This window comes from Nomascus leucogenys, chromosome 12, assembly GCF_006542625.1.
Source record: "Nomascus leucogenys isolate Asia chromosome 12, Asia_NLE_v1, whole genome shotgun sequence".
Taxonomy (NCBI): domain Eukaryota; kingdom Metazoa; phylum Chordata; class Mammalia; order Primates; family Hylobatidae; genus Nomascus; species Nomascus leucogenys.
The window spans coordinates 4,595,218-4,622,075 of record NC_044392.1 but is presented as its reverse complement, the minus strand read 5'-3'; the positions used below and the strand labels follow the sequence as shown (position 1 = coordinate 4,622,075).

Sequence of the window (26,858 nt, the reverse complement as noted above, 5' to 3'; positions counted from 1 at the left end):
CTACAGTGTTGCATTAGTCTGTTCTCACATTACTGTAAAGAACTATGTGAGACTGGGTAATTTATGAAGAAAAGAGGTTTAATGGACTCACAGTTCTGCAGGTTGTACAGGAAGCATGGCTGGGAAGCCTCAGGAAACTTACAATCATGGTGGAAGGCAAAGGGGAAGCAGGCACAATCTTCACATGCAGGAAAGAGAGAGAGTCAAGTGGGAAGTGCCACCCACTTTTAAACCATCAGATCTCATGAGAACTCACTCACTATCATGAGAACAGGAAGGGGAAATCCACCCTCATGATCCAGTCACCTCCCGCTATGTCCCTCCCACAACATTGGAAATTACAATTCAACATGAGATTTCGGTGGGGACACAGAGCCAAAACATATCAAGTGTATTTTCTTTAATATCAAACATTGTAATATTTATATTAAAAGTTTGATATGAGGTCTTTTTTATGTCTTATAACCTTTCCTATAACTTCTTAAACGTAGAAATATAATCATAATACTTATTTTAATATCTCTATCTACCAGCTCTGTCATCTCTGTTACTTCTGGACCAGTTTTAATTGATTTACATTTTTTTTCTCATTATAGTATTTATTTTCCTGCTTCTTTGCATGTCTGCTTATTTCGGATTAAATGCTAGACATTGTAAATTTTAGCTACTGGGGTATTGGACATTTTTGTAGCACTATGAGTATTCTTGAGCTTTGTTCTGGGCTGTGGTTAAATTATTTGCAAACAGTGATACTTTTGAGTCTTGCTTTTAAGCTTTGTCATGTGAGTCCGGAGCTGCATTTAGTCTAGGGTTAATTTTTCTACCCTACTAAAGCAAGACTTTTATTAGTACTTTAACTGATGCCCTATGAATTACAAAGTTTTCCATTCTAGCTTTTCGGAATAGGTACTATTTCTTACCCATCTAAACTTGAGTACTTTTCTCTGTAATCAAGAGAACTACAGGGCAGCCTAGGCAACATGGCAAAACCTCATCTCTGCAAAAAATACAAAAAGCTACTTGGGGGGCTGAGGTAGGAGGATTGCTTCAGCCTGGGAGGTTGAGGCTGCAGTGAGCCAAGATCGTGTCACTGCACTCCAGCCTGGGTGATAGAGCGAGACCCTGTCTCAGAAACAAACAAAAGCCAGGCATGGTGGCTCATGCCTGTAATCCCAGCACTTTGGGAGGCTGAGGCGGGCAGATCACTTAAGGTCAGGAGTTCGAGACCAACCTGGCCAACATGGTGAAACCCTTTCTCTACTCAAAATACAAAAATTAGCTGGGCACGGTGGCAGGTGCCTGAAATCTCAGCTATTCGGGAGGCTGAGGCAGGAGAATCGCTTGAACCTGGGAGGCAGAGATTACAGTGAGTGGAGATTGCACCACTGCACCCCAGCCTGGGTGACAGAGTGAGACTCCATTTAAAAAAAAAAAACCCAAAGAAACAAAACAAAGAATACAGGTTAGTTTTTCCCTGACCCTCTGTAGTTTCTCCATATACATCTGATTATCAGTATTCCCTTGAGTACTTAAGGGGGTCTCTTTCAAATTTTCAGAGTTCTGTCTCTGTATAGCACTCTTCTTTCCCAGACTTCCAGCTCAGCTCTTCAACTCAGAAAGACTGCTGGTCTGTGCTTGGATTTCTTCTTCCTGTGCCATGGCCCAAAAACATTTTCCAGACAGTAAGCTGGGGCAATCATAGGGTTCACCTTACTTGTTTTTCATTTCTTAGGGATCACTGTTTTTTATCACCTGATGTCTGGTGTCTTGAAAGCCATTGTTTAATATATTTTGTCTGGTTTTTAAATTTTTTCAGAAGGATGAATCTTCTTGCTGTTACTTCTTCTTGACTGGAACAGAAAGTCCACAGTGTTTTTTTTTTTGTTTTTGTTTTGTTTTTTTACCTTGTGGCGTTACCTACCTAACTACTACTTAGTCTTCCCAGGCTTTACTTCTTTTTGAAAGCCTTCTCTGATATTTACTTCCCAAGTTTGGACCCAGATGCTCTCCTAAATATTTGCATAATAACTCTATCATCAAATTTTCAGTCTCAGAACTTGATGCTCATTGTTCAAACTTGATACTTGCAAATATGCCCTTGATCTTGTCTCCTTGCATCTTTAGCTACCATTCATTTGTCTCTCTTCCTTTTTATCTAGAAATATCAAAGGTAGTCTACACTTGCTGTCTCTTCTTTATTCACTTACATCTAATCCTCAGCCCTGTGGAATTTGGTTTCCACTGAAGCTACTCTTGCCAGGGTCACCAGTGACTTCACAGTTGCCAATTGCAGTGTATTCTTTTCAGTCTTTATTTAGTTGGCCCTATCTGCATTATTTCATACTGGTTGCAATTGTCCCTTCTTTCTTGTGGGGACCACACATTCCTGGTCCTTTTCCTTCTTCCTGATGATTCCTTCTTAGTCAATTTTGTTGGTCATTTTATCAGCTTACAGCCTTTGTATTCCTAAATGTTCTATTTTTTAATTACTATTTCTTTTATTTACATGTTCTTCCTGTCATAGTTCATCCACTCCCATGGCTTTAGGAGCATGATTCCAAGTCTTAGTTTCTGTTTGAATTTCTCAGAGGTATTTTAGCTTCAATTTGTCTAAAACATAACTTTCCTGTAATTTCCTTAAAGTTGCTCTCCTGTAGTCTATTTCGTTTTTGACACTACTGTAGTCAGTCCCTCACTCAGGCTAGAAACATGGGTGTCATCTCAGACTCTTCCCCAAACCCCAGATCTATTACAGCTCCACAAATATTAGATTCTTAATATTTTAAAATCCATCCCACAGGAGGAATTTCCAGTAATGGTGGCGGAGTGAAGTAGTCTCTGAAACCTTCCCACCGATAGTATTAGAAAATCTGTAAACAAATGCATTGAAAGGAACTGGAAAGGTTCCAAGAGCAGCTAGAAGCTAGAGGAGCACTTACTTTTGAAAAATGGCAACTGAGAGTGATAAGAATTGTGAATTTGCAGCTTAAAAAAAAAAATTTCCTGAGAGCATTCAACAACTCCCACAGCAGAGGAAAGTGGCAGTGGAAAACTCCAGCCTTACTTTCTTATGGTGGCAAAAACAGAGTTCATGATAGAAAAAACATCTGAAAATTTAGCAGGAGGGCTTGAAAGTAAGAAAACCACAGAAGAGGGTGAACCCCATAACCTGACTGTAAAGTCTACTAAAATCCCTGGATGTACCTCTAAACTACACCTGCATGGGCAGACTCCATGAGGCCTGGTGAAAAAGCAGGCAGAGATTAGAGTTCTGTCTTTGAAAGACAGAATCTACACAAGGTGAACTTCGTGAGTTTGCTGCTTTTTAAAATTGAATGCATTCTCCAACCATGGGGAACCAGGTGGCAGATACATGAAGTCTTATGGATTTGAGGTATCAGTGGACATAATCTTAAGGCTGAAAAGTTAGGGAGGAATCTCCAGAAACAAAGAAAGTACAATGAGAACAGGCCCCAAATCTGAGTAAAATCTCTGGCCAAATTCTTGGTCAATTATCAGTTACACAGGCAGACCTGTAGTAGCCAGGCCGGGCGTAGTGCCTTATGCCAGCACTTTGAGAGGCCAAGGCAGGTGGATCACTTGAGGCCAGGAGTTAGAGACCAGCCTGGCCAACATGGTGAAACCCCGTCCCTACTAAAAATACAAAAATTAGCTGGGTGTGGTGGTGCATGCCTGTAATTCCAGCTGCTAGGGAGGCTGAGGCACGAGAATCACTTGAAGCCAGGAGGCAGAGGTTGCAGTGAGCTGAGAAGATCACACCATTGTACTCCAGCCTGAGCAACAGAGCAAGACTGTCTTAAAAAAAAAAAAAAAAAAAAAAGCTGTGAGAACTACACAGAGATATCAGTTGTTGAACATTGTAAGGAGCAAAGTCTACAGTTCAGTCCAGGGAGGTTATTTGTCTACTAGGAAAACCTCCCCCAATAATCCCAAGGAAAACACAGTAGAATCCAGAGTCACTGCATGTATCAGAATGTCCAACGTTAAACCAAAAATTACCAGACATTCACAGGAACAGGAAAGGGTGATCCATACGCAGGGAAAAAAAGGCAGTCAATAGAAAGTGGCTCCAAGTTGACTCAGATGTTGGAGTTAGTAGTCAGACTTCAAAGTAGCTATCATATGTATGTTCAGATAATTAAAGGAAAATGTTTGTTTTGTTTTTGTTTTTTTTGGGTCTCATTCTTTTGCCCAGGCTGGAGTACAGTAGTGCTATCTTGGCTTACTGCAGCCTCAAACTCGTGGGCTCAAGCGATCCTGCCAACCCAGCTTCCTATGTAGCTAGGCCTACAGGGGTGTGCCACCACTCCCAGCTAATTATAATTTTTTTTTTTTTTTTTTTTTTTTTTGTAGAAATGGGGTCTTGCCATGTTGTGCAGGCTGGTCTTGAACTTCTGGCCTTGAGCAATCCTCCCACCTCAGCCTCCCAGTGTGCTAGGATTACAGGTGTGAGCTACTGTATCAGGCTAGAAAATAGTTTCAATGAGTAAACAGATGAGGAATTTCAAAAAAGAAATGTTAAAAATGGGAAAATAGAAACAAGAGGGCTTGCAAAATGGCAGCAAGAAGGGATCTGTAGTTTTCGTGTAAAAAACAAGTATAAAACTGGGCAAAATTGTTAAAACCAAATATTTTTAACATATCTAGAAATAAAATAGAAGCAGAAACAAATTGAGAAAAATTTATTCTTTTTTTTTTTTTCCTTGAGACAGGGTCTTACTCTGTCATCCAGGTTGGTGTGATCATGGCTCACTGCAGCCTTGACTTCCCAGGCACGAGCCATCCTCCCACCTGAGCCTCCCAAGTAGCTGGGATTACAAGTGCGCACCACCACGCCCAGCTAACTTTTCTATTTTTTATAGACACGGGGTCTCACTATGTTGCCTAGGTTCTTGAAAAACTCCTGGGCTCAAGCAGTCCTCCTGCCTCGGCATCTCAAAGCGCTGGCTTGAGCCACACATCCCAGCCTAAGAATTTATTCTTAAAAGGCTGGCAATACTTTGAGTAGGTACAGTGGAAGTCTGTGGTCTTCTTGGAGTGTTTCCCATCTGTCCTTACCTCCGTTACTCAGCTCTGGTGACAAGAATTGTAGTTTTACCAGTGTGTGGCTGAACATGAAAACTAGTATCTTAAGGAGCCAGAGTGCAGTGGCACATGCCTGTAATTTCAGCTACAGGGGAGGCTGAGGTGGGAGGACTGCTTGAGCCCAGGAGTTCCAACCAGCCTGGAACTCAACATAGTGAGACCCCATCTCAATTGAAAAGGAAAAAAAAAAACACTAGCAAATTTTCTGCCAGAGGGGGGTAGACTTAATGTGGGACAGGTGAAAACTCACAGCTTTGCCAACTAAAAGTGGCAAACTTGGTTGAGAATGAATGGAGAGAATCCACAGCTTTGCTAACTGAAGGTGGCAGTGCCTGTTGGAGTAGGTGGTGGACCTGCCAGAAACTAAATGGGAAGATCTTGAAAATAAGAGAGCCATAGAAGGGCTAAGATAAGCTCTCCGCATATCTCTGGCTGATTGGGAAGTTACCTGCATGTGCAGGAGGGACCCAAGGGAACCCAATAAAAAGTAAAAATTAAGGGGGGACTTGAGAACTGGCTGTAACTTTGAATGCATTCCTCAGTCAATACACAGATAGATTGGCAGATGGCAAAGCTTTATGGGTTTGAGGTCTATGAGCAACCCCTGCCCAGATCATTGTCTGACTACTAAATGATGCAGGCATAGGCTGCCCTAGAAAGTCAGGCTAAAATAAAAACAAGAAAAAAAAACTGAGCAGACCATCAGTCGCAACGTAGTATGGGAGAATTAGATTCTGCAGTTTAATTATAGGCAAGTTATTAAGAACAATCAACAGCCCATCAGATAAATAAAACGATTGATAGCTACTCCAGTAGATTATCTGAAGCCTCTAGTTTTCAACCAGATATTATGAGACATGCAAGGAAAAATCAGGAAGGTGCAACCCGTGCTCAGGGAAAAAAAAGTCATTAATAGAAATGATTTCTGAATAGGCCCAGCTGTTAGATTTAGCAGAGACTTCAAAGTAGCTGTTAAAAAAATATGATTAAAAACTTAAAAGAAATCGTGTTCAAAGGTTTAAAGGAAAATGAGATGACAGTTACTTAACAAATAGGGAAGTGGCTCTAACCACTTTTGGTCAACGTTGTAGTAGAAGTCCTAGCCAATTATAATGCAAGAAAAAGAAAGGAAAGAAATAGAGATTGGAAATGAAGAAGCAAAACTGCCTTTATTCACAGATGATTGGATTATTTCTAGAAAATTCTAAAGAATCTGCATAAAAGCCACTGGAACTATTAAGTAAAGTTAGCACGATTGCAGGATATAAGGTCAATATACAGAAATCACTTGTGTTTCTATATTAGCAATGAATAATTGGGAATTGAAGTTTTATTATTTATTTATTTTAGAGATAGGGGTCCCACTATGTTGCCTAGGCTGGCCTTGAACTTCTGGGTTCAAGCAATCCTCCCTCAGCCTCTCAAGTAGCTGGAACTCTAGGTGTGCACCACCATACCTAGCTTGAAGTTTTAAAAAATGTGTAATACCCAAAGCCATGAAATACTTAGGCATAAACTTAAAAAAATGTGTGCAAAAACTATATACTGAAAACTACAAAAGTCTGCTGAGAGGAATTTGAGAAATAAGTAATGATGTCCTCCCCTCCCCCTATTCATGTCCATCTGGAACCTCAGCATGTGACCTTATTTGGGAATAGGGTCTTGGCAGATGTAATTAATTGAGAATCTCCAGATGAAATCATCCTGTATTTAGGGTGGGCCCTTAGTATAATGACTGGTGTCTTTATACAAGAGAAAGGAAAGGGAGCTTTGGATCCATCTACACAGACACGGAAGAAGGCCACATGAAGAGTAATGTTGCCACAAGCCAAGGAATGCTAAGAGCCTCTGGGAGCTAGAAAAGGCAAAGAAAGATTCTCCTCTAGGGCCTTCAGAGGCAGTATGGCCCTGCCAACACCTTGATTTCAGACTTCTGGCCTCCAGAACTGTGAGAGAATGAATTTCTATTGTTTTAAGCCACAAAGTTTATAGTAATTCATTATGGCAGCTCTAGGAAACAAATATAACCATGTTATACAGATTGGGATCTAGAATGATCAAAATGATTTTGAAAAAGAACAATAAAGTTGGAGGACTTAAACTATCTAGCTAGAAGACATACTATATAGCCACAGTAATCAAGGCAGTGGTGTTGGTATAAAACTAGACTAAGTTAATGGAACATAATACAGAGTCCAGAAATAGACCCACACATATATGGTCCATTGTTGTGCCAGTGCAGTTGAGTGGGGAAGGGATAATCTTTTCAACAAATAGTGCTAGAACAATTAGATAATGATACATAAAAACATGAACCTTGACCCTTACCTCTAGAGGAAAATCAACTCAAAACGGATCATAGATCTAAATTTAAGAGTAAAATCTATAAAACTTACGGAAGAGAACCCAAGAGAACATTTTTGTGATCTTGCTTTGGCAAAGATTTCTTAGCCATGTCACTGAAAGCATGAACTGTAAAAGAAACAAATGATAAATTTGAGCTTATCAAAATTACGAATTTTTGTTAATGAAAAGTTAACACTAACAAAATGAAAAAGCAAGGTACAGACTGAGAAAACATTTGCAAATTATATGTCTGACAAAGGACTCATTTATAGAAATAAATGAGCTCTTATAACTTGATTAGAAAACTAGTAACCCATTTTAAAAAGCAGGCAAAAGATTTGAACAGATAGTCCACCAAAGAGGTTATACAGGTGTCTGATAAATACATAAAAAGATGTTCAACATCACTAATCACTAGGAAAATGTAAATTACAACCACAGTGATACCACTACATACCTCTAGAATGGCTAAAATTAAAAAGATTTCCACACCAAATTCTGTCAAGATTGTATGATAACTGAAATACACTGGTGGTGGTACTATATTATGTCATAACAACTTAGGAAAATGGTTTGGCAGTTTCTTGAAAAAGTTAAAGGTACATTGATCGGGGGTTCTATTTATAAGTATTTACCTAAGAGAAATAAAAGGACATGTCCATATAAAGACTTGTAGAGGCTGGGCGCGGTGGCTCACGTCTGTAATCCCAGCACTTTGGGAGGCCGAGGTGGGTGGATCACTTGAGGTCTGGAGTTTGAGACCAGCCTGACCAACATGGAGAAACCCAGTCTTTACTAAAAATACAAAACTAGCTGGGCGTGGTGGCACATGCCTGTAATCCCAGCTACCCGGGAGGCTGAGGCAGGAGAATCGCTTGAACCTGGGAGGCGGAGGTTGTGGTGAACTGAGATCATGCCACTGCACTCCAGCCTGGGCAAAAAGAGCAAAACTCCATCTCAAAAAAAAAAAAAAAAAAAAAAAAAAAGACTTGTAGGTGAGTGGTTATAGCAGCTTGATTTGTAATAGCCAAAAGCTAGAATAAACCCAAACGTTCATCTATAGGTGAATGAATAAACAAATTATAGTATATTTATAAAGCAGAAAACTACTTAGCAATGCTAAGGAATGAATTATTGATACACAAAACATTTTGTATATGTAACATTTTATGTATATTTTGTTATTCATACAAAATAATTTTGCTGACTGAAATAAGCCAGCCTGCCCCTCTCAAAAAAAAGGGTACTTACTTTGTGATTCCATTTATAAAACCTTTTAGGAAATGCAAACTGTAGAAACAGAAGGCAGACCGGGCGTGGTGGCTCACACCTGTAATCCCAGTGCTTTGGGAGGCCAGTGCGGGCGGATCATGAAGTCAGGAGATTGAGACCATCCTGGCTAACATGGTGAAACCCCATCTCTACCAAAAATACAAAAAATTAGCTGGGCATGGTGGCAGGCGTCTGTAGTCCCAGCTACTCAGGAGGCTGAGACAGGAGAATGGCATGAACCCGGGGGGCGGAGCTTGCAGTGAGCCGAGATCACGCCACTGCACTCCAGCCTGGGCGACAGAGCGAGACTCTGTCTCAAAAAAAAAAAAAAAAAAAAGAAACAGAATGGTTGCTTAGGGTGGGGAGGAGAAGGCATTACAAAGGAGCATGAGGAATCTTTGGAAGTGATGGATATGCATTAGCTTGATTGTACTGATGGTTTCAAATGTGTATACATACATCAGAATTTATCAAGTTGTACATTTTATGTATGTTCAATTTACTGTATGTCAGTTATACCTTAATAAAGCTTTAAAATTAATTATACCTTAATAAAGCTTTAAAAAGGGGGGGTAAAAACTTGGATAAACTTTACCTCTTTGCCTCTTCAAGGAAAAAATGGTCAACAAGCACATGAAAATATGCTCAATATTATTAGTCATCAGGAAAGTCATCAGTCATCTATCACTTTATAACCACTAGAATGACAAAAAAAAAAAAAAAAAAAAAAAAAAAAAGACCAGGAATACCAAGTGTTGGTGAAGGTGTAGAGCAACTGGAACTCTTGTATGTTGCTGGTAGAAATATAAAATGTACAGCCACTTTGGGTAACAGTTCATAGTTTGTTACAAAGTTAAACATATACTTACATATAACCAGCAATTCTCCTAAGTATTTACTTAAGATAAATTAAAACACATGTTTACAGAAACATGTATACTTAAACATTCATAGCAGCTTTTATAACTAAGAACAGAAAACAACTGAAAATTCCGTCAGTAGATAAATGTAAAACAAATTTTTGTGTATTTCTATAATGGAAAACTACTCAGTAATAAAAAAGAGTGTACTACTGATATGCACAATATCATGAATGAGTTTCAAAAACAGGTTGAGTGAAAGCCAGAAACAAAAATAGTATGTATATGCTTCCTTTTATATGAAATACAAGAAAACCCAAACTAATCTCACTTTGACAGCAAACAAATCAGTGGTTGCCTGAGCCTAGAGATGGAGACAGGGATTTATTATAAAGGGGCATGAATGAATTTTGGGGGCTGATAGAAATGTTCTCTCTCTTAATTGTGGTTACATGGGTATATATATTTGTCAAAACATTGACCTTATATACTTGAAATGTGTGTAGTTTATTTTATGTGAATTATATTTCAACCAATTCGATTTTTTTTTTTTTTGAGACAGACTTTCACTTTGTCACCCAGGCTGATGTACAGTGGCATGATATCGGCTCGCTGCAGCCTCCGCCTCCTCTCGGGTTCAAGTGATTCTCGTGCCTCAGCCTCCCGAGTAGCTGGGATTACAGACATGTACCACCATGCCCAGCTAAATTTTGTATTTTTAGTAGAGATGGGGTTTCACCATGTTGGTCAGGCTGGTCTCAAACTCCTGACCTCAAATGTTCCACCCGCCTCGGCCTCCCAAAGTGCTGGGATTACAACTGTGAGACATCACACCCGGCCGAATTTGATTTTCAAAAAATCCATACCACCACCCTTGTTTAGCCACTCATTATTTCTCATTTGGATGAAAGCCGTACTCTTCTAAGTGATATTCCTGCTATTGCCTTACTTCTTCAAACCCATATGCTAAGAAATGACTTGGAAGACAGAAACCCAACCTTGTTACTTCCTTGCATACAACCTTTAAATTGCTTACCATTACTTAGTTTGTTAAAATATGTAATGCTTTTTTCCATCTGGTCTTTGCCTCTATCTTTCCAGCTCATCTTCTATTACTTTTGCCTCTCACTTTGCTTATGGCCGTCAGTTCCCAATACAGACCATGTTAATTTCATTTCTTGTGCCTACACTTGTTCTCTGCCCTCTGCCTTTTGTCTAGTAAACAACTGTTTATCCTCTAAAACTCAGCTTAGGGCTCTTCTACTTCAGGAAGCCTTTTTCTTTAATAATAATAAAAAATCATTCTTTTCCATACCCTTTCTCCCTCAAAGGGAGATGGATTAAGTAACTTTAGCTTGTGTTTTTTTTTTTTCCCTCATCATAAACATTTATTGGTATATTTACTTTTTTTTTTTTCTTTTGAGACAAGGTCTCATTCTGTCACCCAAGCTAGAGTACAGTGGCATGATCACAGTTCACTGCAGCCTTGACCTCCCAGGCTCAAGCGATTCTCCCACTTCAGCCTCCCACGTAGCTGGGATCACAGGCATGGCCACCATGCCCAGCTAATTTTTTATGTTTTGTAGAGACAGGGTCTTGCCATATTGCCAAGGCTCGTCTTGAACTCCTGGATTCAAGTGGTCTCCTGTCTTGGCCTCCCAAAGTTGTTGGGAGTACAGGTGTGAGCCACCATGCTTAGCTGGTATATTTACTATTTTGGCTTATTATGCTTTCAGTGCTCAACGATCAGTTTTATTTATATTTTGGATCCACAAGGGCTATTTCATAATAAGTGCTCAATAAGTATTTGTAGAAAGATTGAATAGAAATGTTAACAGGGTAGAAGTATACATTGTTTTGCTTTTCCAGCACACTTAGAATGCAGAAAATTACTATTTTGTTTTAAACAAAACTTTTTGGCTAGGAAAAAACTCAAGATTTATCTCAACATTTAACACCACTTTTATTTGGGTGGTGAGATTATTTTCTTTAATATTTTTGACATTTTTGCATTTTTCAAGAAAACATTTAATAGACGATTGTTTCATGAGACATAACCTGAAAAATTATGTAACTTTTACCTACTGAAATTAGTTTTTTTATTTCTTTAGGTCCACAAGGCGATTACAATTTCCAGTCCCCTAACCACAGACCTGACTGCAGAGCTGTCTGGTGGGCCAAAGAATGTATCAATGCAACCTGAAATATCAGAGGGTCTTGCTACTACGTCCAGCACTCAACAAGTAAAAAGTTCTGAGAAAACCCAGATTGCTGTCCCACAGCCAGTGGCTCCCTCCTACAGTTATGCTACCCCTACCCCGCAGGCCTCTTTCCAGAGCACCTCAGCACCATACCCAGGTAAGGACCTTTGCTCTTGGAGTAGAAGGAAAAAGTAGAACATTTGATCAAAGTATTCCCTTTTAGAGGAAAGAAGGAAGGGAGGCATAACTTGAATACTGTGTGTTAGAGAAAAAATAACTCTGTCAGTGCCCCTGCAGTCATGGACTGGGGGCTCTAGAGCCTTTCCTCAGCAGGCCTCCAGCTTATGGAAGTTTACGAGGCTAATTTTCACAGATCCAGATTCCACTGTGACTTAAAGGCACATGATTCCATTTTAAGTATAATGTTCAAGTGATCAATCAGAGCCCACTGGGAAGATAAGATTTGGATCAGTGTACTTGCTTACCTTCTGAAAGTCTCGTTGTAGGTCTCTCATTTTTATAGCATCTTTACTTTTATTTTTATTTATTTTTAAAACTTTTAATTTTTGTGGATATATAGTAGTTGTATACATTTATGGCATAAATGAGATGTTTTGATGCAGACATGCAATGTGTAATAATCACATCATGTAAAATGGAGTATCCATCCCTTCAAGCCTTTGTCCTTTGTGTTACAAACAATCCAGTTATATTATTTTAGTTATTTTAAAATGTACAATTAAAATATTATTGACTATAGTCGGCCTGTTGTGCTATCAAATACTAGGTCTTATTTGTTCTTTCTAGCGTTTTTTTTTTTTTTTTTTTGTACTCATTAACTATCCCCCTCCCTCTTACCCCCACACTACCCTTTGCAGCCTCTGGTAACCATCCATCTATCTAACCATTACTCTCTATCTCCATGAGTTCAGTTGTTTTGATTTTTAGATTCCACAAGTAAGTGAGAACAAGCAGTGTTTGTCTGTGCCTGGCTTATTCACTTAACATAATGACCTCCAGTTCCATCCCTGTTGTTGCAAATGACAAAATTTCATTCTTTTTTATGGCTGAGTAGTACTCCATTGTATATAAGCACCACATTTTCTTTTTTCATTCATCTGTTGATGGACACTTAGGTTGCTTCCAAAGTTTGGCTGTTGTGAACAGTGCTGCAAACATGGGAGTGCAGATATCTCTTCGATACACTGATTTCCTTTCTTTTGGGTATAGACCCAGCAGTGGGATTACTGAATCATATGGTAGCTCTATTTTTATTTTTTTGAGGAACCTCCAAACTGTTCTCCATAGTGGTTGAACTAATTTACATTCCCACCAGTAGTGTACGAGGGTTCCCCTTTTCTCCACATCCTCACCAGCATTTGTTATTGCTTGTCTTTTGGATAAAAGCCATTTTAACTGGGGTGAGATGATACCTCATTGTAGTTTTTATTTGCATTTCTCTGATGATCAGTGATGTCGAGAACCTTTTCATATGCCTGTTTGCCATTTGTATGTCTTCTTTTGAGAAATCTCTATTCAAATCTTTTGCCCATTTTTAAATGGGATTATTAAATTTTTTCCTGTGGAGTTGTTTGAACTCCTTATATATTCTGGTTATTAATCCCTTGTCAAATGGGGAGTTTGCAGTTACTTTCTCCCGTTCTGTGGGTTGTCTCTTCACTTTGTTGATTGTTTCCTTTGCTGTGTAGAAGCTTTTAAACTTGATGTTATCCCGTTTGTCCATTTTTGCTTTGGTTGCCTGTCCTTGTGGGGTATTACTCAAGAATTTTTTTTTGCTCAGACCAGTGTCCTGGAGAAGCATCTTTATTTTTAAAGCTATTCATAAGAAGTAGATTTATACATAGTGTATAAATAAATCTGTGCTTCACAGTGCTGTTCTAAGGTATTGGGAAGAACTGGTTAATCAAGAAACCAAGTTGGTCTTTATCCCCTGAAGAAATCAAGAGGGTAAAAGCGAAGTCAGTGAAAATGAATTTTTGCCAATTTTTAATTTTCCAGGGTGTCCTTTGGTAGTAATATAACATGAAATTTTAGGGGTTCAATCCTGGGGCACCAAAGTAATTTTTGTATTCAGTCAAGATGCCTGTAATTTTTGGTTTAATTGTGAAGGGTTTGGGTTGAACTGTATTGAATAGCCATTTTTTGGTTCATTATACTTTCTCTGAGTATCATGTTTCTTTCTTTTCTTTTTTTGAAAGTCACTTCAGAGAGTTCTTATTCCATCTCCTGGGGCCTCCAAATGCTGAAGCTTCCATTAAGGATGGTTTCATTTCTCCCCAAGTGCAATGTTCCCATGCAGAGGCAGATAAATCTCAAGTTTCATATTTGTCTAGGAAGCCCTTCTCGCCTCTCAGGCTTGAAATATGAGTGGACTAGCCTATTGTTTGCTTTAAGTTCTCCTAGTTTCGAAGTCTCATAGCAAATGAACATTTATTGTCAGAGAAATAAGATTTATATAATCGGTGGCTTTCAATGGTCTGCAAACATTTTTAGTTGGGGGGAGAGAGTGATGCTACTGACATCTGGTGAGTATGGGTCAGTGATACTGTTAAACACCTTACAGTGCTCAGGACATTTCCCTCCATGACAAAGAATTACCTGGTCCAAAATATCAGGAGTGCTGAGCTTGAGAAACTCTGACATATGTGAAATAGCTGGTGAATAGTATAAAGACAGTATATAGCTCTTTGCTGACTTGAGTGTTCCAAAAATGCTAGCATACTTCAAGATTAGATCAGTTTGAACTGAAATGGTCTGGGAAGATTTCTTGGAGAGGAGACAGAGTTTAAGCTAGAAACAAAATGCTGTATTTAGAATAAAGCAAGGCAGACACCCCAATTGAAAGAAATAACTTTAGCAAAGTCCCTGAGAGTAGACCATGGCTTTGTGGAACACAGGAGGGAAAATCAATATAACTAGAGGCAAAATTAGATAGGAAGGATAAGACAGTGAGATCAGGTGATGGTTCTCTTATGGCAGGTTGGAAGTTTGTCCTTAAATATGATATGGGAGCAGGAGTCTTAAATAGAAGAGTAACATAGTGGGTGAGTATTTTGGAAAGACTAATGGTGTTGGTTGTTTTAGGAAGACAGAATAGATTGGAGTAGAGAGAGCTAGCAGAGGGAAGATAAAATAAGATTCTTGGAATAAGCAAGCTGGGCGTGGTGGTGCATGCCTGTAGTCCCAGCTACTTGGGAGGTTGAGGTGGGGAGATCACTTGAGCCCAGGCATTTGAGGCTGCAGTGAGGTATGATTACACCACTGCACTCTATCCTGAGCAACAGAGTGAGGCCCTGACTCAAAAAGAAAAAAAAAATTCTTGGAATAATCTAGTGTGAACAATGAATCGTGTAGCAATTGGAATGGAAAGAAAGTAAGGCAGATTTGTAACCATTTGCCTTCCCTTCTAGAAACTTTATATATGTATCTTATTAGAAAGTTATTTGTTAGCATAAATGTGATACTTGAAACAGAATTTGAACTCTGCGGAATGTAGTATATAAGGAGGGCTTAGGGACACACTGTAGTAAAAATACAATGGAGGAAAAGAGAGAAAGGAGGAAAAATAGAATAATATGGTGCCATGATACCCAAGAGTTTTAAGATGGAGGCAGTTAGCAGTAGTAGAAGCCACTGAGATGTGAGATGAAGAATGAGGGTATTAGGGTACAGCTGTTAGATTTACTAAGAAGTAGTTTTGAAAGATCCTTTTCAATGGAAAAGTGGAGACAATCAAATTTCAAGCAATTAGAGAGTAGAAAAAAGGTTAGTAATTGATGGCAGTAGATGAATATTGATCATGAAAGGAGTTTGATCACAAAAGAAGGAGAGAAGTAAGACAGTCTGGATCTGTTTCTTATCTCTGGTATATTTACTTTGTTTCCAGTTATAAAGGAACTGGTGGTATCTGCTGGAGAGAGTGTCCAGATAACCTTGCCTAAGAATGAAGTTCAGTTAAATGCATATGTTCTCCAAGAACCACCTAAAGGTAAACATCCCCTTACATTTGGATAAACGTTTTTGTTTTTGAAAGAGATGGAGTCTTGCTGTGTTGTCCAGGCTGGTCTCAAACTCCTGGGCTCAGGAGATCCTCCCACCTTAGTCTTCCTAGTAGCTGGAACTACAGGCATACACTACCACTCCTGGCCCTTATCTTTTTCCCTCTGACTTCCTGTCAGGAAAATATGTAATTTTTTAAGTTACAAATTTATATTAGCAGTCATCTTGAATAACTTCTTTCCAAGTTCTACATCTGCTATTTACTGGTTGTTTGGCCAAAATAAACAGATTAATCTGAGTCTCAGTTTCTTTCTCTTAAAATGGATATAATACAACCTAATAAATATGTTCTGTATTAATAAGCCTCAGCTATGTGCTAGGCACTAACTGGTAACTTATCTACTATCTCATTTTGCTGTTAAAGTAATCTTATGAGGTAGGAATTATTATCCCCATTTTACTGAGAAAGAAATGGAAATTAAGAGAAGTCATTTACTTAGATTCACACAGATAATGAGTGGCTCAGCTGGGATTTGAATCCAAGCTTGACATCAAAGCCTATGATCTCAAACCCTACATTATATAGTACCTCTCATATTCCATAAATATTTGTGCATACCCGGGTTATATCCTATCCTCACAGGACTGTTATAAGGACCATTGTTTCCCATAATGAGAACCCTGCCCCTGGGGGAAAAAAAAGATAAGCCTAATGTGATATACAAAATTCAGGTTTATAAAATATATAAAGTATGGATGATTAATTCATTATTTAAGAAAACTTTTGTAATATGAACATTACTTTCACCTTTGAAGTATATGTTAATATACCGAAGTTTGACTTATAAACACATATGGGTTCTCTTAACACTATTTATGACATGAGTGGTACATACTTTGATAGAAATTGAGTGAGTTGGGTTTATGTTATTCTCATTAAATGGTTAGTCAAGTAGAATGTCCTTCCCTATTTAGGATGGGGTCCTTCCATTTTAGGTACACACATCTCCAATACAGTATTCTTAATTTCTAGGCCTAATACCAAATAGCATATTAATGCAAAAAGTACTTTTCCAGAAGCAAAACGCCCGGTCTGTTCTATATTTCTGCTCTCGAATTGAGGTTTCCTTATCAATTCATTTCACATTCCTCTAGAGAAGCTTTTTCCTTTCTTCCTCTGGTGACAAGTTAAGGTGAATGGGGGTTTAGTGGCCTTTGAAGTTGGAGGTGAGGGACTGCCTTGAGCTGTTGACTACTACCATTCTTTGTGAAAGACATGTTTAGCTCTACTTTATTTTCTTTCCTAACCCATATTTTCATGTACATTTCTGTGGGTTACTATCATCTTGTAGATCAGTGTTTCAAAACACATTAGTTTAGAAATAGATTCTTTGGCTGGGCATGGTGGCTCACACTTGTAATCCTGGCACTTTGGGAGGCTGAGGTGGGTGGATCACCTGAGGTCAGGAGTTCAAGACCAGCCTGGCCAACATGGTGAAACCCCATCTCTACCAAAAATACAAAAAAATTAGCTGGGTGTGGTGGTGGGCGCCTGTAATCCCAGCTACTTGAGAGGCTGAGGCAGGAGAATCGCTTGAACCCAGGAGGCGGAGGTTGCGGTGAGCCAAGATTGTGCCATTGCACTCCAGCCTGGGTGACAGAACAAGACTCTGTCTCAAAAAAAAAAAAAGAGAAAAAAAAAAAAAGGGCTGGGCACAGTGGCTCATGCCTGTAATCCCACTTTGGGAGGCTGAGGCAGGCAGATCCTGACTTGAGGTCAGGAGTTTGAGACCAGCTTGGCCAACATGGTGAAACTCTGTTTATACTAAAAATACAAAAATTAGCCAGGCATGGTGGTGCATGCCTGTAATCCTAGCCACTTGGGAGGCTGAGGCAGAAGGATCACTTGAACCCGGGAGGCAGAGGTTGCAGTGAGCTGAAATCGTGCCACTGCACTCCAGCCTGGGCAACAGCAAGACTTCATCTCAATCAGTCAGTCAGTCAATAAAACAAACGAACGACTGTCCTCAGTCACTGCAACCAGCACTCTTTCTAATAGAGTTACACTCAGTTGTTCCTACCTTTGAACATATTTCTGCCTATGAGGTATATAATTCATCCCCTGAGCTTTTCTGTCCTAGGAATATTGTCCTGTTTTGAAATTCACGTTGCTAGCCTTAGCTATTATAAAATTATCTGTTCCCAAACTGTTTTCTATGTGGAAAAGAATTTCCAGCTACAGTTGGAAGAAATGTCTCTGAGTGCAAGTCCTGCTTGTGCTGCTTCTTTCCGTCTCCTCTTGTAACCTAACTACTACATACTATATACATTTGTGAGAGCTGTTGGCGCTGACAACTGGCCAAAAAAGTTCTTGTTTTGGAGGAGGGAGGAAGGAAGGAAGGAAGGAAGATCTTGTCTCCCAGAATTATAAAATAAAATTGGTCTTCAGATGAAGGATATCTTGGAATTAGGTTCTGTGTACTGATTTTAACATTTGAACTCATGAGATAAGAAAAAGGTGACCACTTTCTGCTAAGCATTTCAGGTTTTTTTCTTTCCCCCTTTTTCTTTTTTACTTTTGGTTAATAACAAACTAAACCTTCCTACCAAAGTCCTCCCTTCCCTAACCAGAAATGCATTTTGATCCAAAAAAATTTAAGACTACTTTTTCTGGGGAGGGATGCCATTTAGATAGGATTCTACCCTTGCCCTACCTAGTGATATAGTCTGAACTGCGAATGGGGACCATTTAATGCTTCATTTGATTTTAATTAATTTCACTGGGCCTGTTTTAAATGGGCCATCCCCTACCATCTTCTGCAGTGTGTTATTTAGCTCAGCAGGAATGAAGTAGCTCTTTTAACTCACCAGGGTGTGATGACCTCAGTGAGACGAGCATTGTTAGCACTCTGTAAAAAGCTATTTTTGAACCATGTTATTTAGAAGTCATTGCTGTTCTTTGTTGCAAAAGAAGTTTTTCAAGAAAATGGCCTTTGTTCCCAATGAGTTCATCTGTAATGGTTGGTAGGACATGTATTTTCAGTGGTATGCCACACCATGAACAACCTGGTATTTTTTAGGGAGGATTGGCCCTGAGAGGGTCGGTATAGGGCAGGAATAAGCATTGTTGGGAGAGAGTTGGAAGAAGCCCTAACTGTAGCTGAGTCAGCAGACTTTGCTCTTTCTTTCAGCAGATGGTTTGGTTTCCCTACAGGCTTTGGGGTGAAATCTTAAAAACTAAAGCCTTGTCAAGATCAGAAGAGATTTGTTATTGGCAGGCTATGTGGCTGTCCTCTTTGTGTGTAGGTGTGTGTTTTCATGATTTTTGTAACTGCCCTTCTATAGGAGAAACCTACACCTACAACTGGCAGCTGATTACTCATCCTAGAGACTACAGTGGAGAAATGGAAGGGAAACATTCCCAGATCCTCAAGCTATCGAAGGTGAATTTGCCTCCTTTCACTTGCAGGGCAAAAGTAGAGGAGTTGACTGTTTTCTAAAATGAATATCTTACAATTTTCTGTCTACACTTAAGTTGTAAACACTCTTTTAGAAATGAATCCTCCAAAAATCTGACTGGCTGACATCCAGTATTTGTTAGTTTATGATTCTCAAAGTTTCATTTATGGTAAGAAGACTGTACCAGCGTGGTAGTGGTGGCTGAAAATATACACTAAACAGCTTTTAAGGCTAACTTAAGGATTTTAGAATTTGGGATAAGCTAGGTTATTTGTGGCCACATGACTGCATACATTGACTCAGCCTTTGTGGGATTCAGTATAGGTTTTTTTGTTTGTTTGTTTGTTTGTTTGTTTTTTTGAGACAGGGTCTTGCTCTGTCACCCAGGCCGAAGTGCAGTGGTGTGATCACGGCTTACTGCAGTCTTGACTTCCCAGGCTCAAGCAATCCTCCCACCTCAGCCTCCTGAGTAGCTGAGACTGCAGGGTCATGCCATTATACCCGGCTAAGTTTTGTATTTTTTGTAGAGATAGAGTCTCGTCATATTGCTCAGGCCGGTCTTGAACACTTGGCCTCAAGCTGTCCTCCCATCTCAGCCTTCCAAAGTGCTGGGATTACAGGCATGAGCCACCATGCCCAGCTTAAGTACAGTTATTGACAGCTCTAAAATGTTTGTATTTGGCTGGGCGCAGTGGCTCCCACCTGTAATCCAAGCACTTTGGGAGGCTGAGGGTGGGGTGAGAGGACTGCTCAAGGCCACGAGTTTGAGACGAGACTGGGAAACATGGCGAGACCCTGTCTCTACAAAAAATAAAAAATTAGCTGGGTGTGGTGGTTCATACCTGTAGTCTCAGCTGGTCAGGAGGCGGAGGTGGGAGGATCACTTGAACCCAGGAGTTTAAGGCTGCAGTGAGCTATGATCGTACCACTGCACTAAAGCCCAGGTGACAAAGTGAGATCCTTTCTCTAAGAAAAAAGTGTGTATTCTTTGGCCCAACAGTCTCATTTAGTCATTCATTCTACATCTATTCATTGTACACTGGTTATGTGGCGGGCATTGGGGATTTACCAGTGAATTAGTCATAATTTTAATGTGCAAGAACAATAGAGTCTAGTAGGTGATACTGATAGGAAGCAGGTAATTATAACAGGTGGCACACTAGGTCAGTGCAGAGGGTCATTGAAGCCTTGGAAAGGTAGAGTGGATTTCTTAGAGTGACTGACTTACTAGGTAAAGGGTGAAGGGATAATACCTCAAGCAGAAGAAGCAACATGTCCACTGGGCCAAAAAAATGAGAGAGAAAATGTGGGGAAAGGGGAATTTATATGTGGTTCTAAGTTGGAAAGATGCAGGGGCCAGATGGAGCAAAAGCCTTATATGCCAGATTAAGGACTTTGAATCTCATCCAGAAGGAATATGGAGCCCTTGAAAGGCTTTAAGCAAGAGAAACACATGTTTAGATCTTCAGATCAGAAAAATCACCTGACTACAGATTGGAGGAGATAAGACTCAAACTATAGAGGTCAGTGAGGAATCTGTTGAAAAATTTAGGTGTAAAATGATAGTAGCCTGAGTAAAAGAGCTAAATAAGTAAAATTGAAAACCACCAGCCTGGACAACATGGTGAAACTCTAACTCCACAAAAAATACAAAAATTAGTCGGGTGTGGTGGCACGTGTCTGTGGTCCCAGCTACTCAGGAGGGTGAGGTGGGAGGATCGCTTGAGCCCAGGAGGTAGAGGTTGCAGTGAGCCATGATCATGCTACTGCACTCCAGCCTGAGCAAAAAAGTGAGACTATGTCTCAAAAAATAAAAATAAAAACCACCTATTGAATGCATACCATGTGCCATACCCAGTGCTGATTATCTTATACACTTATTTCTTTTAATCTTTGTAACAATCCCAGGATGTAGGTGTTACTATCTTTTTTACAAATGACAAAACTAAAAACTGGAGAAATGAGGTGATTTGGCCAAGTTCACAAAGGTATTAAATGGTAGGTCTAAACTGGAGCTTTCCATCTCTAAAGGCCATGCCTTTAATAATTGTGCTATGACAAGTGGTTAAGAACTAAGGTGATGGCAGTGTGGATGGAGACATGTGAGTAGATTGGAAAAATAATATGGAGTTGGACTTGATAAAATTTGATGATTGATGAACTGGTTGGGGATGTTGGGGAAGAGAAGTCTAGGATAATTCTAGCTTTTTGGCTTAGGTACCTGGGTGGATGTTCATTGAAATGAGGAGCACAGAAGGAGAAGCAAGTTTTAAGGAGAAGTTTGCAGATGATTAATTCATTTTTGGACAGAGTGAGTTTGAGGTACCTGTGAGACATTTGAATTGAGTTGTCCAGTTAGTAGCTGGGGGAAAGGGACTGGAGGTCAAAAGACAAGTATGGGCTGGAGAGATATATTTGCACATCAACCTCAAATAGATGATTTTTGAAGCCACAGCATTAGGTAAAATCAACCAGGGAGAGTGTGCAGAGTGAAGAAATAAGCAGGCTGAGGTTGGAATCCTGGGAACGCCCATCATTTAAGGGATGGAGGGTAGAGGAAACTGAAGGAAATGAAGTATGAGCACAGAAGTAAAAGCCAAGAAGAAGAGTGTTATAAAGAGGAAGTAGCCAAAGATGCTACTTGTGGCTCGATTAGTCTTTACCCAAAGAAAATACTTCAAAAGAAAGACAGAAAGAAAAAAAAAAATTTGCCTGGAAGATGTTCATTACAGCATTAGTCATAATAGTAAAAATTTGGAAACAACCCAAATATCCAACAATTTGAAATGCTTATGTGAAATTTGACACATTTATTCATCTACTGCTCCGTGGTCGTTAAAATAAATATTAAAAAGATTGTGGCTGGGTGCGGTGGCTCAAGCCTGTAATCCCAGCACTTTGGGAGGCCGAGGTGGGTGAATCACTTGAGGTCAGGAGTTCAAGACCAGCCTGGCCAACATGGCAAAAGCCCGTCTCTACTAAAAATATAAAAATTAGCTGGGAATGGTAGTGCAGGCCTGTAGTCCCAGCTACTTGGGAGGCTAAGGCATGAGAATCACTTGAACCCAGGAGGCAGCAGTTGCAGTGAGTCAAGATTGCATCAATGCTCTCCATCCTGGGCAACAGGGTGAGACTCTCAAAAAAAAAAAAAAAAAAAAAAAAGAGTGTATTATAGTAGGGAAGATGTTCATGCTAAGTGAATGGAAGAAAGAACAATAGAAAGTTTGATACCTTGATTTTAGCTAGAACTTTGAATACCACTGAAATATGAGCTCCTTGAAGATAGAGATCTTACCTTATTCGTATCCAAACTACAAGCCTAGGACAATGACTGGTACATGATTTGGTTTCAGTAAATGTTTGTTAAACGAATGAGCCGTACACAACTATTATTTTAATATGTGGTCAAGGATTGGAAGGAAATGGAGAAATTTGATGAGTTGATGTATTATGATAGTGATATGCTGGGTACTTTTTTGTTTTTTCTTTTATATTAAGTTTATAAATTAGTAAAAATCAGGAGGGAAAAATATTCAGATATTTGGGAACTATTTAGTATCTTTACAAAATGTTTTTCTTTGAAGTGATGATTATTTTAATTTCGTAACTCTGTGGAGTGGGATATTGGGGCCCTTAATGTTCTTCTGAAAAGAAAATGGGAGTACAGAGATATTTGAAATCCCTTCTGTTGTTCTAGAGTCAGCTAGTCATAAGATTCACATTAAAAAGGTTTTTTTTTTTTTTTTTCCCAGTTCATTGTTTATCTCTTCAGCTAGTTTACTTTTTCTTGCTGGAGTGCAGTGACATGATCTTGGCTCACTGAAATCTCCACTTCCCGGGCTCAAGCCATCCTTTCACCTCAGCCTACTAAGTAGCTGGGACTACAGGTGTGTGCCACCACACCTGGCTAATTTTTGTATTTTTGGTAGAGATGGGGTTTTGGCATATTGTCCAGGCTGGTCTTGAACTCATGAACTCAAGTGATCCCACCCGCCTCCTCCCAGATTGCTAGGATTACAGGCTACTTTACCTTTTCCATTTTGGAAACAGGGGAAGGAAAGAGTGAAAGATTCAGCTTGGGAAAGTTCAGATATATCTTATTTTAAATGTAATTCCTGCTCTTTGTGATTGTCTAAGAGATCTTCTCTCACTTCTGCAGCTCACTCCAGGCCTGTATGAATTCAGAGTGATTGTAGAGGGTCAAAATGCCCATGGTGAAGGCTATGTGAACGTGACAGTCAAGCCAGGTATGTTTTCAGCCCTGGCTGTGTCTCCCTTCTTCCCTCTGCAGGACTCCTGAGGAGACAGAGATTTGATTTGGGGTTTTTGATTCTCATTTTTTTTTGTAATATATTTATTCAACAATTCCTAGTTCAATGTGGTGAATAGTTATAACAGCAAAATACAGACTTTGTTCCAACAGTGCTCTAGTTGGAATGCTGAGCTGGACACATGGCCCATAGTGCAGTATGGCCTAAGCAATAACTTATCTACTGAGAACTACTTCTTCAAGTGGGCCATGCTGAGAGGGACCATGAGTTGTAATTAACAGACACAGGGAAGCCAAGAGCCTAGGAGAAGCATGCAGAAGGAGAACCAGCCAAGTGACCAGCTCTTTCTGACCTCTTTCCAGAGATGCGGGCCTTTGTACACAGAGTTCCTCATTTAAACACTACCAGTCTCTTTCACCTTGGTAACAAAATCCTGTCATTCTTTTAAAATGAACCACTGTAGGTAGATCACAGTGCAGTAGGAAGGAATCTTATTTTGCATTTTCAGAGAAATTTAAGAGAAGATGGACAGTTGTATTAGTACATTTTCATGGTGCCGATAAAGACATACCTGAGACTGGGCAATTTACAAAAGAACGAGGTTTAATGGACTTACAGTTCCATGTGGCTGGGGAGGCCTCACAATCATGGTGGAAGGCAAGGAGGAGCAAGTCACGTCTTATGTAGATGACAGCAGGCAAAAAGAAAGTTTGTGCAAGGAAACTCCCATTTTTAAAACCATCAAATCTCATGAGACTCATTCACTATCACAAGAACAGCATAGGAAAGACCTGCCCCCATAATTCAATCACCTCCCACCAGGTTCCTCCCACGACATGTGGGAATTGTGGGAGTTACAATTCAAGATGAGATTTGGGTGGGGACACAGCCAAACTGTATCATTCCACCCCTGTCCCCTCCCAAATCTCATGTCCTCACATTTCAAAACCAATCATGCCTTCCCAACAGTCCCCCAAAGTCTTAACTCGTTTCAGCATTAACTCAAAAGTCCACAGTCCAATGTCTCATCTGAGACAAGGCAAGTCCCTTCTGCCTGTGAGCCTGTAAAATAAAAGCAAGTTAGTTACTTCCTAGGTACAATGGGGGTACAGGCTTGGGTAAATATAGCCGTTCCAAATGGGAGAAATTGGCCAAAACAAAGGGGTTACAGGCCCCATGTAAGTGCAAAATCCAGCAGGGCAGTCAAGTCTTAAAACTCCAAAATGATCTCCTTTGACTCCATGTCTCACATCTAGGTCATGCTGATGCAAGAGGTGTGGTGCTATGGTCTTGGGCAGCTCTACTCCTGTGGCTTTGCAGGGTGCAGCCTCCCTCTCAGCTGCTTTCACAGCCTGGCATTGATTGTCTGCGGCTTTTCCAGGTGCACAGTGCAAGCTGTCAGTGGATTTACCATTCTGGGGTCTGGAGGACAGTGGCCCTCTTCTCACAACTCCACTAGGCATTTGTCCAGTAGGAACTGTGTGGGCCTCCAACCCCACATTTTCCTTCTGCACTGCCCTAGCAGAGGTTCTCCATGAGAGCCCCGCCCCTGCAGCAGACATCTGCCTGGACATCCAGGTGTTTCCATACATACTCTGAAATCTAGGCGGAAGTTCCCAAACCTCAATTTTTGACTTCTGTGTACTTGCAGGCTCAACACCACATGGAAACTGCCAAGACTTGAGGCTTGCACCCTCTGAAGCCACAGCCCGAGCTCTATGTTGGCCCTTTTCAGCCGTGGCTGGAGCAGCTGGGGTGCAGGGCACCAAGTCCCTGGGCTGCACACAGCACTGAGAATCTGGGCCTGGCCCACGAAACCATTTTTCCCTCCTAGGCCTCCAGGCCTCCAGCCCCTGTGAGGGGCTGCTGTAAAGGCCTCTCACATGCCCTAGAGACATTTTCCCCATTTTCTTGGGGATTAACTTTCAGCTCCTCATTACTGATGCAAATTTGTGAAGCCAGCTTGAATTTCTCCTTAGAAAATGGGATTTTGTTTTCTATTGCATTGTCAGGCTGCAAATTTTCTGAACTTTTGTGCACTACTTCCCTTATAAAACTGAATACCTTTAACAGCACCCAAGTCACATCTTGAATGCTTTGCTCTTTAGAAATTTCTTCTGCCAGATCCCTAAATCATCTCTCTCAAGTTCAAAGTTCTGCAAATCTCTAGGGCCGGGGTAAAATGCTGCCAGTCTCTTTGCGAAAACATAGCAAGAGTCACCTTTGCTCCAGTTCCCACCAATTTCCTCATTTCCATCTGAGACCACTTCAACCTGAACTTTATTGTCCATATTGCTATAGCATTTTAGGCAAAACCATTCAACAAGTCTCTAGGAAGTTCCAAACTTTCCCACATTTTCCTGTCTTCTTCTGAGCCCTCCAAACTGCTTGAACCTCTGCCTGTTACCCAGTTGCAAAGTTGCTTCCACATTTTTGGGTATCTTTTCAGCAGCACCCCACTCTACTGGTACCAATTTACTGTATTAGTACGTTTTCACGCTGCTGATAAAAACATACCTAAGACTGGGCAATTTACAAAAGAATGAGGTTTAATGGACTTAAGAGTCCCACATGGCTGGGGAGGCCTCACAATCATGGCGGAAGGCAAGGAGAAGCAAGTCACGTCTTACATGGATGGCAGCAGGCAAAAAGAGAGCTTGTGCAGAGTAACTCCTGTTTTTAACACCATCAGATCTCGTGAGACTGATTCACTATCATGAAAACAGCGCAGGAAAGACCCGCCCCCATAATTTAATCACCTCCCACCAGGTTCCTCCCATGATGTGGGAATTGTGGGAGTTATAATTCAAGATGAGATTTGGGTGGAGACACAGCCAGACCATATCAACAGTGGTACATATACAGCATAAATTCTCAATGCTCTTTTCTTTGTTGGTAATAGATTTTCTTTTCATTCCTTTTACTTTGTAGCCAAGATAATCCTTTCACCTTCTTAAAAATGTGATCAGCCTCAAGACCATTTGATCATTTTGCAAAGAAAAGGCCATGGATTTGTAGCACACAGTCATTTGGGTGGACCAGAGTGGTTTGTGACCTTCCCATCACTTAACCCATAGTTAGTTCACATGCAGTGAGCTCTAGGATGGTTGAGAAACCACCCATCAGCTTTTCAGCACAGTCTGTGCCAAGGGATGGTTTGATTGCCAAGGCGTTTATTGCCCACAGCTTGTTCATTGTCTGCCTGTAGTCAGGCTTGGCTGAAAGGAGTCACTTGCTGCTATAGTACTTTTCATCAACTAGATAGCACATGAGCATTGAAAGAATACACAGGGCATGGTCTTAGGAATGGTCAGATTTGGAAG

General features: G+C 40.2%; 1 protein-coding gene across 6 annotated transcripts in view; it reads left to right on the top strand.

Moving 5' to 3' along the window:
* The window catches only part of KIAA0319L (KIAA0319 like), a 123,411-nt gene that overhangs the window by 67,013 nt on the left and 29,540 nt on the right, over positions 1-26,858 (top strand). For all 6 annotated transcript variants that reach the window (XM_030823408.1, XM_030823410.1, XM_030823405.1 and 3 more), the window contains exons 4-7: positions 11,696-11,942; positions 15,693-15,794; positions 19,151-19,248; positions 23,424-23,511. In XM_030823408.1, the coding sequence (XP_030679268.1) occupies positions 11,696-11,942; positions 15,693-15,794; positions 19,151-19,248; positions 23,424-23,511 (535 nt within the window). The remainder of the gene's footprint in view (positions 1-11,695; positions 11,943-15,692; positions 15,795-19,150; positions 19,249-23,423; positions 23,512-26,858) is intronic.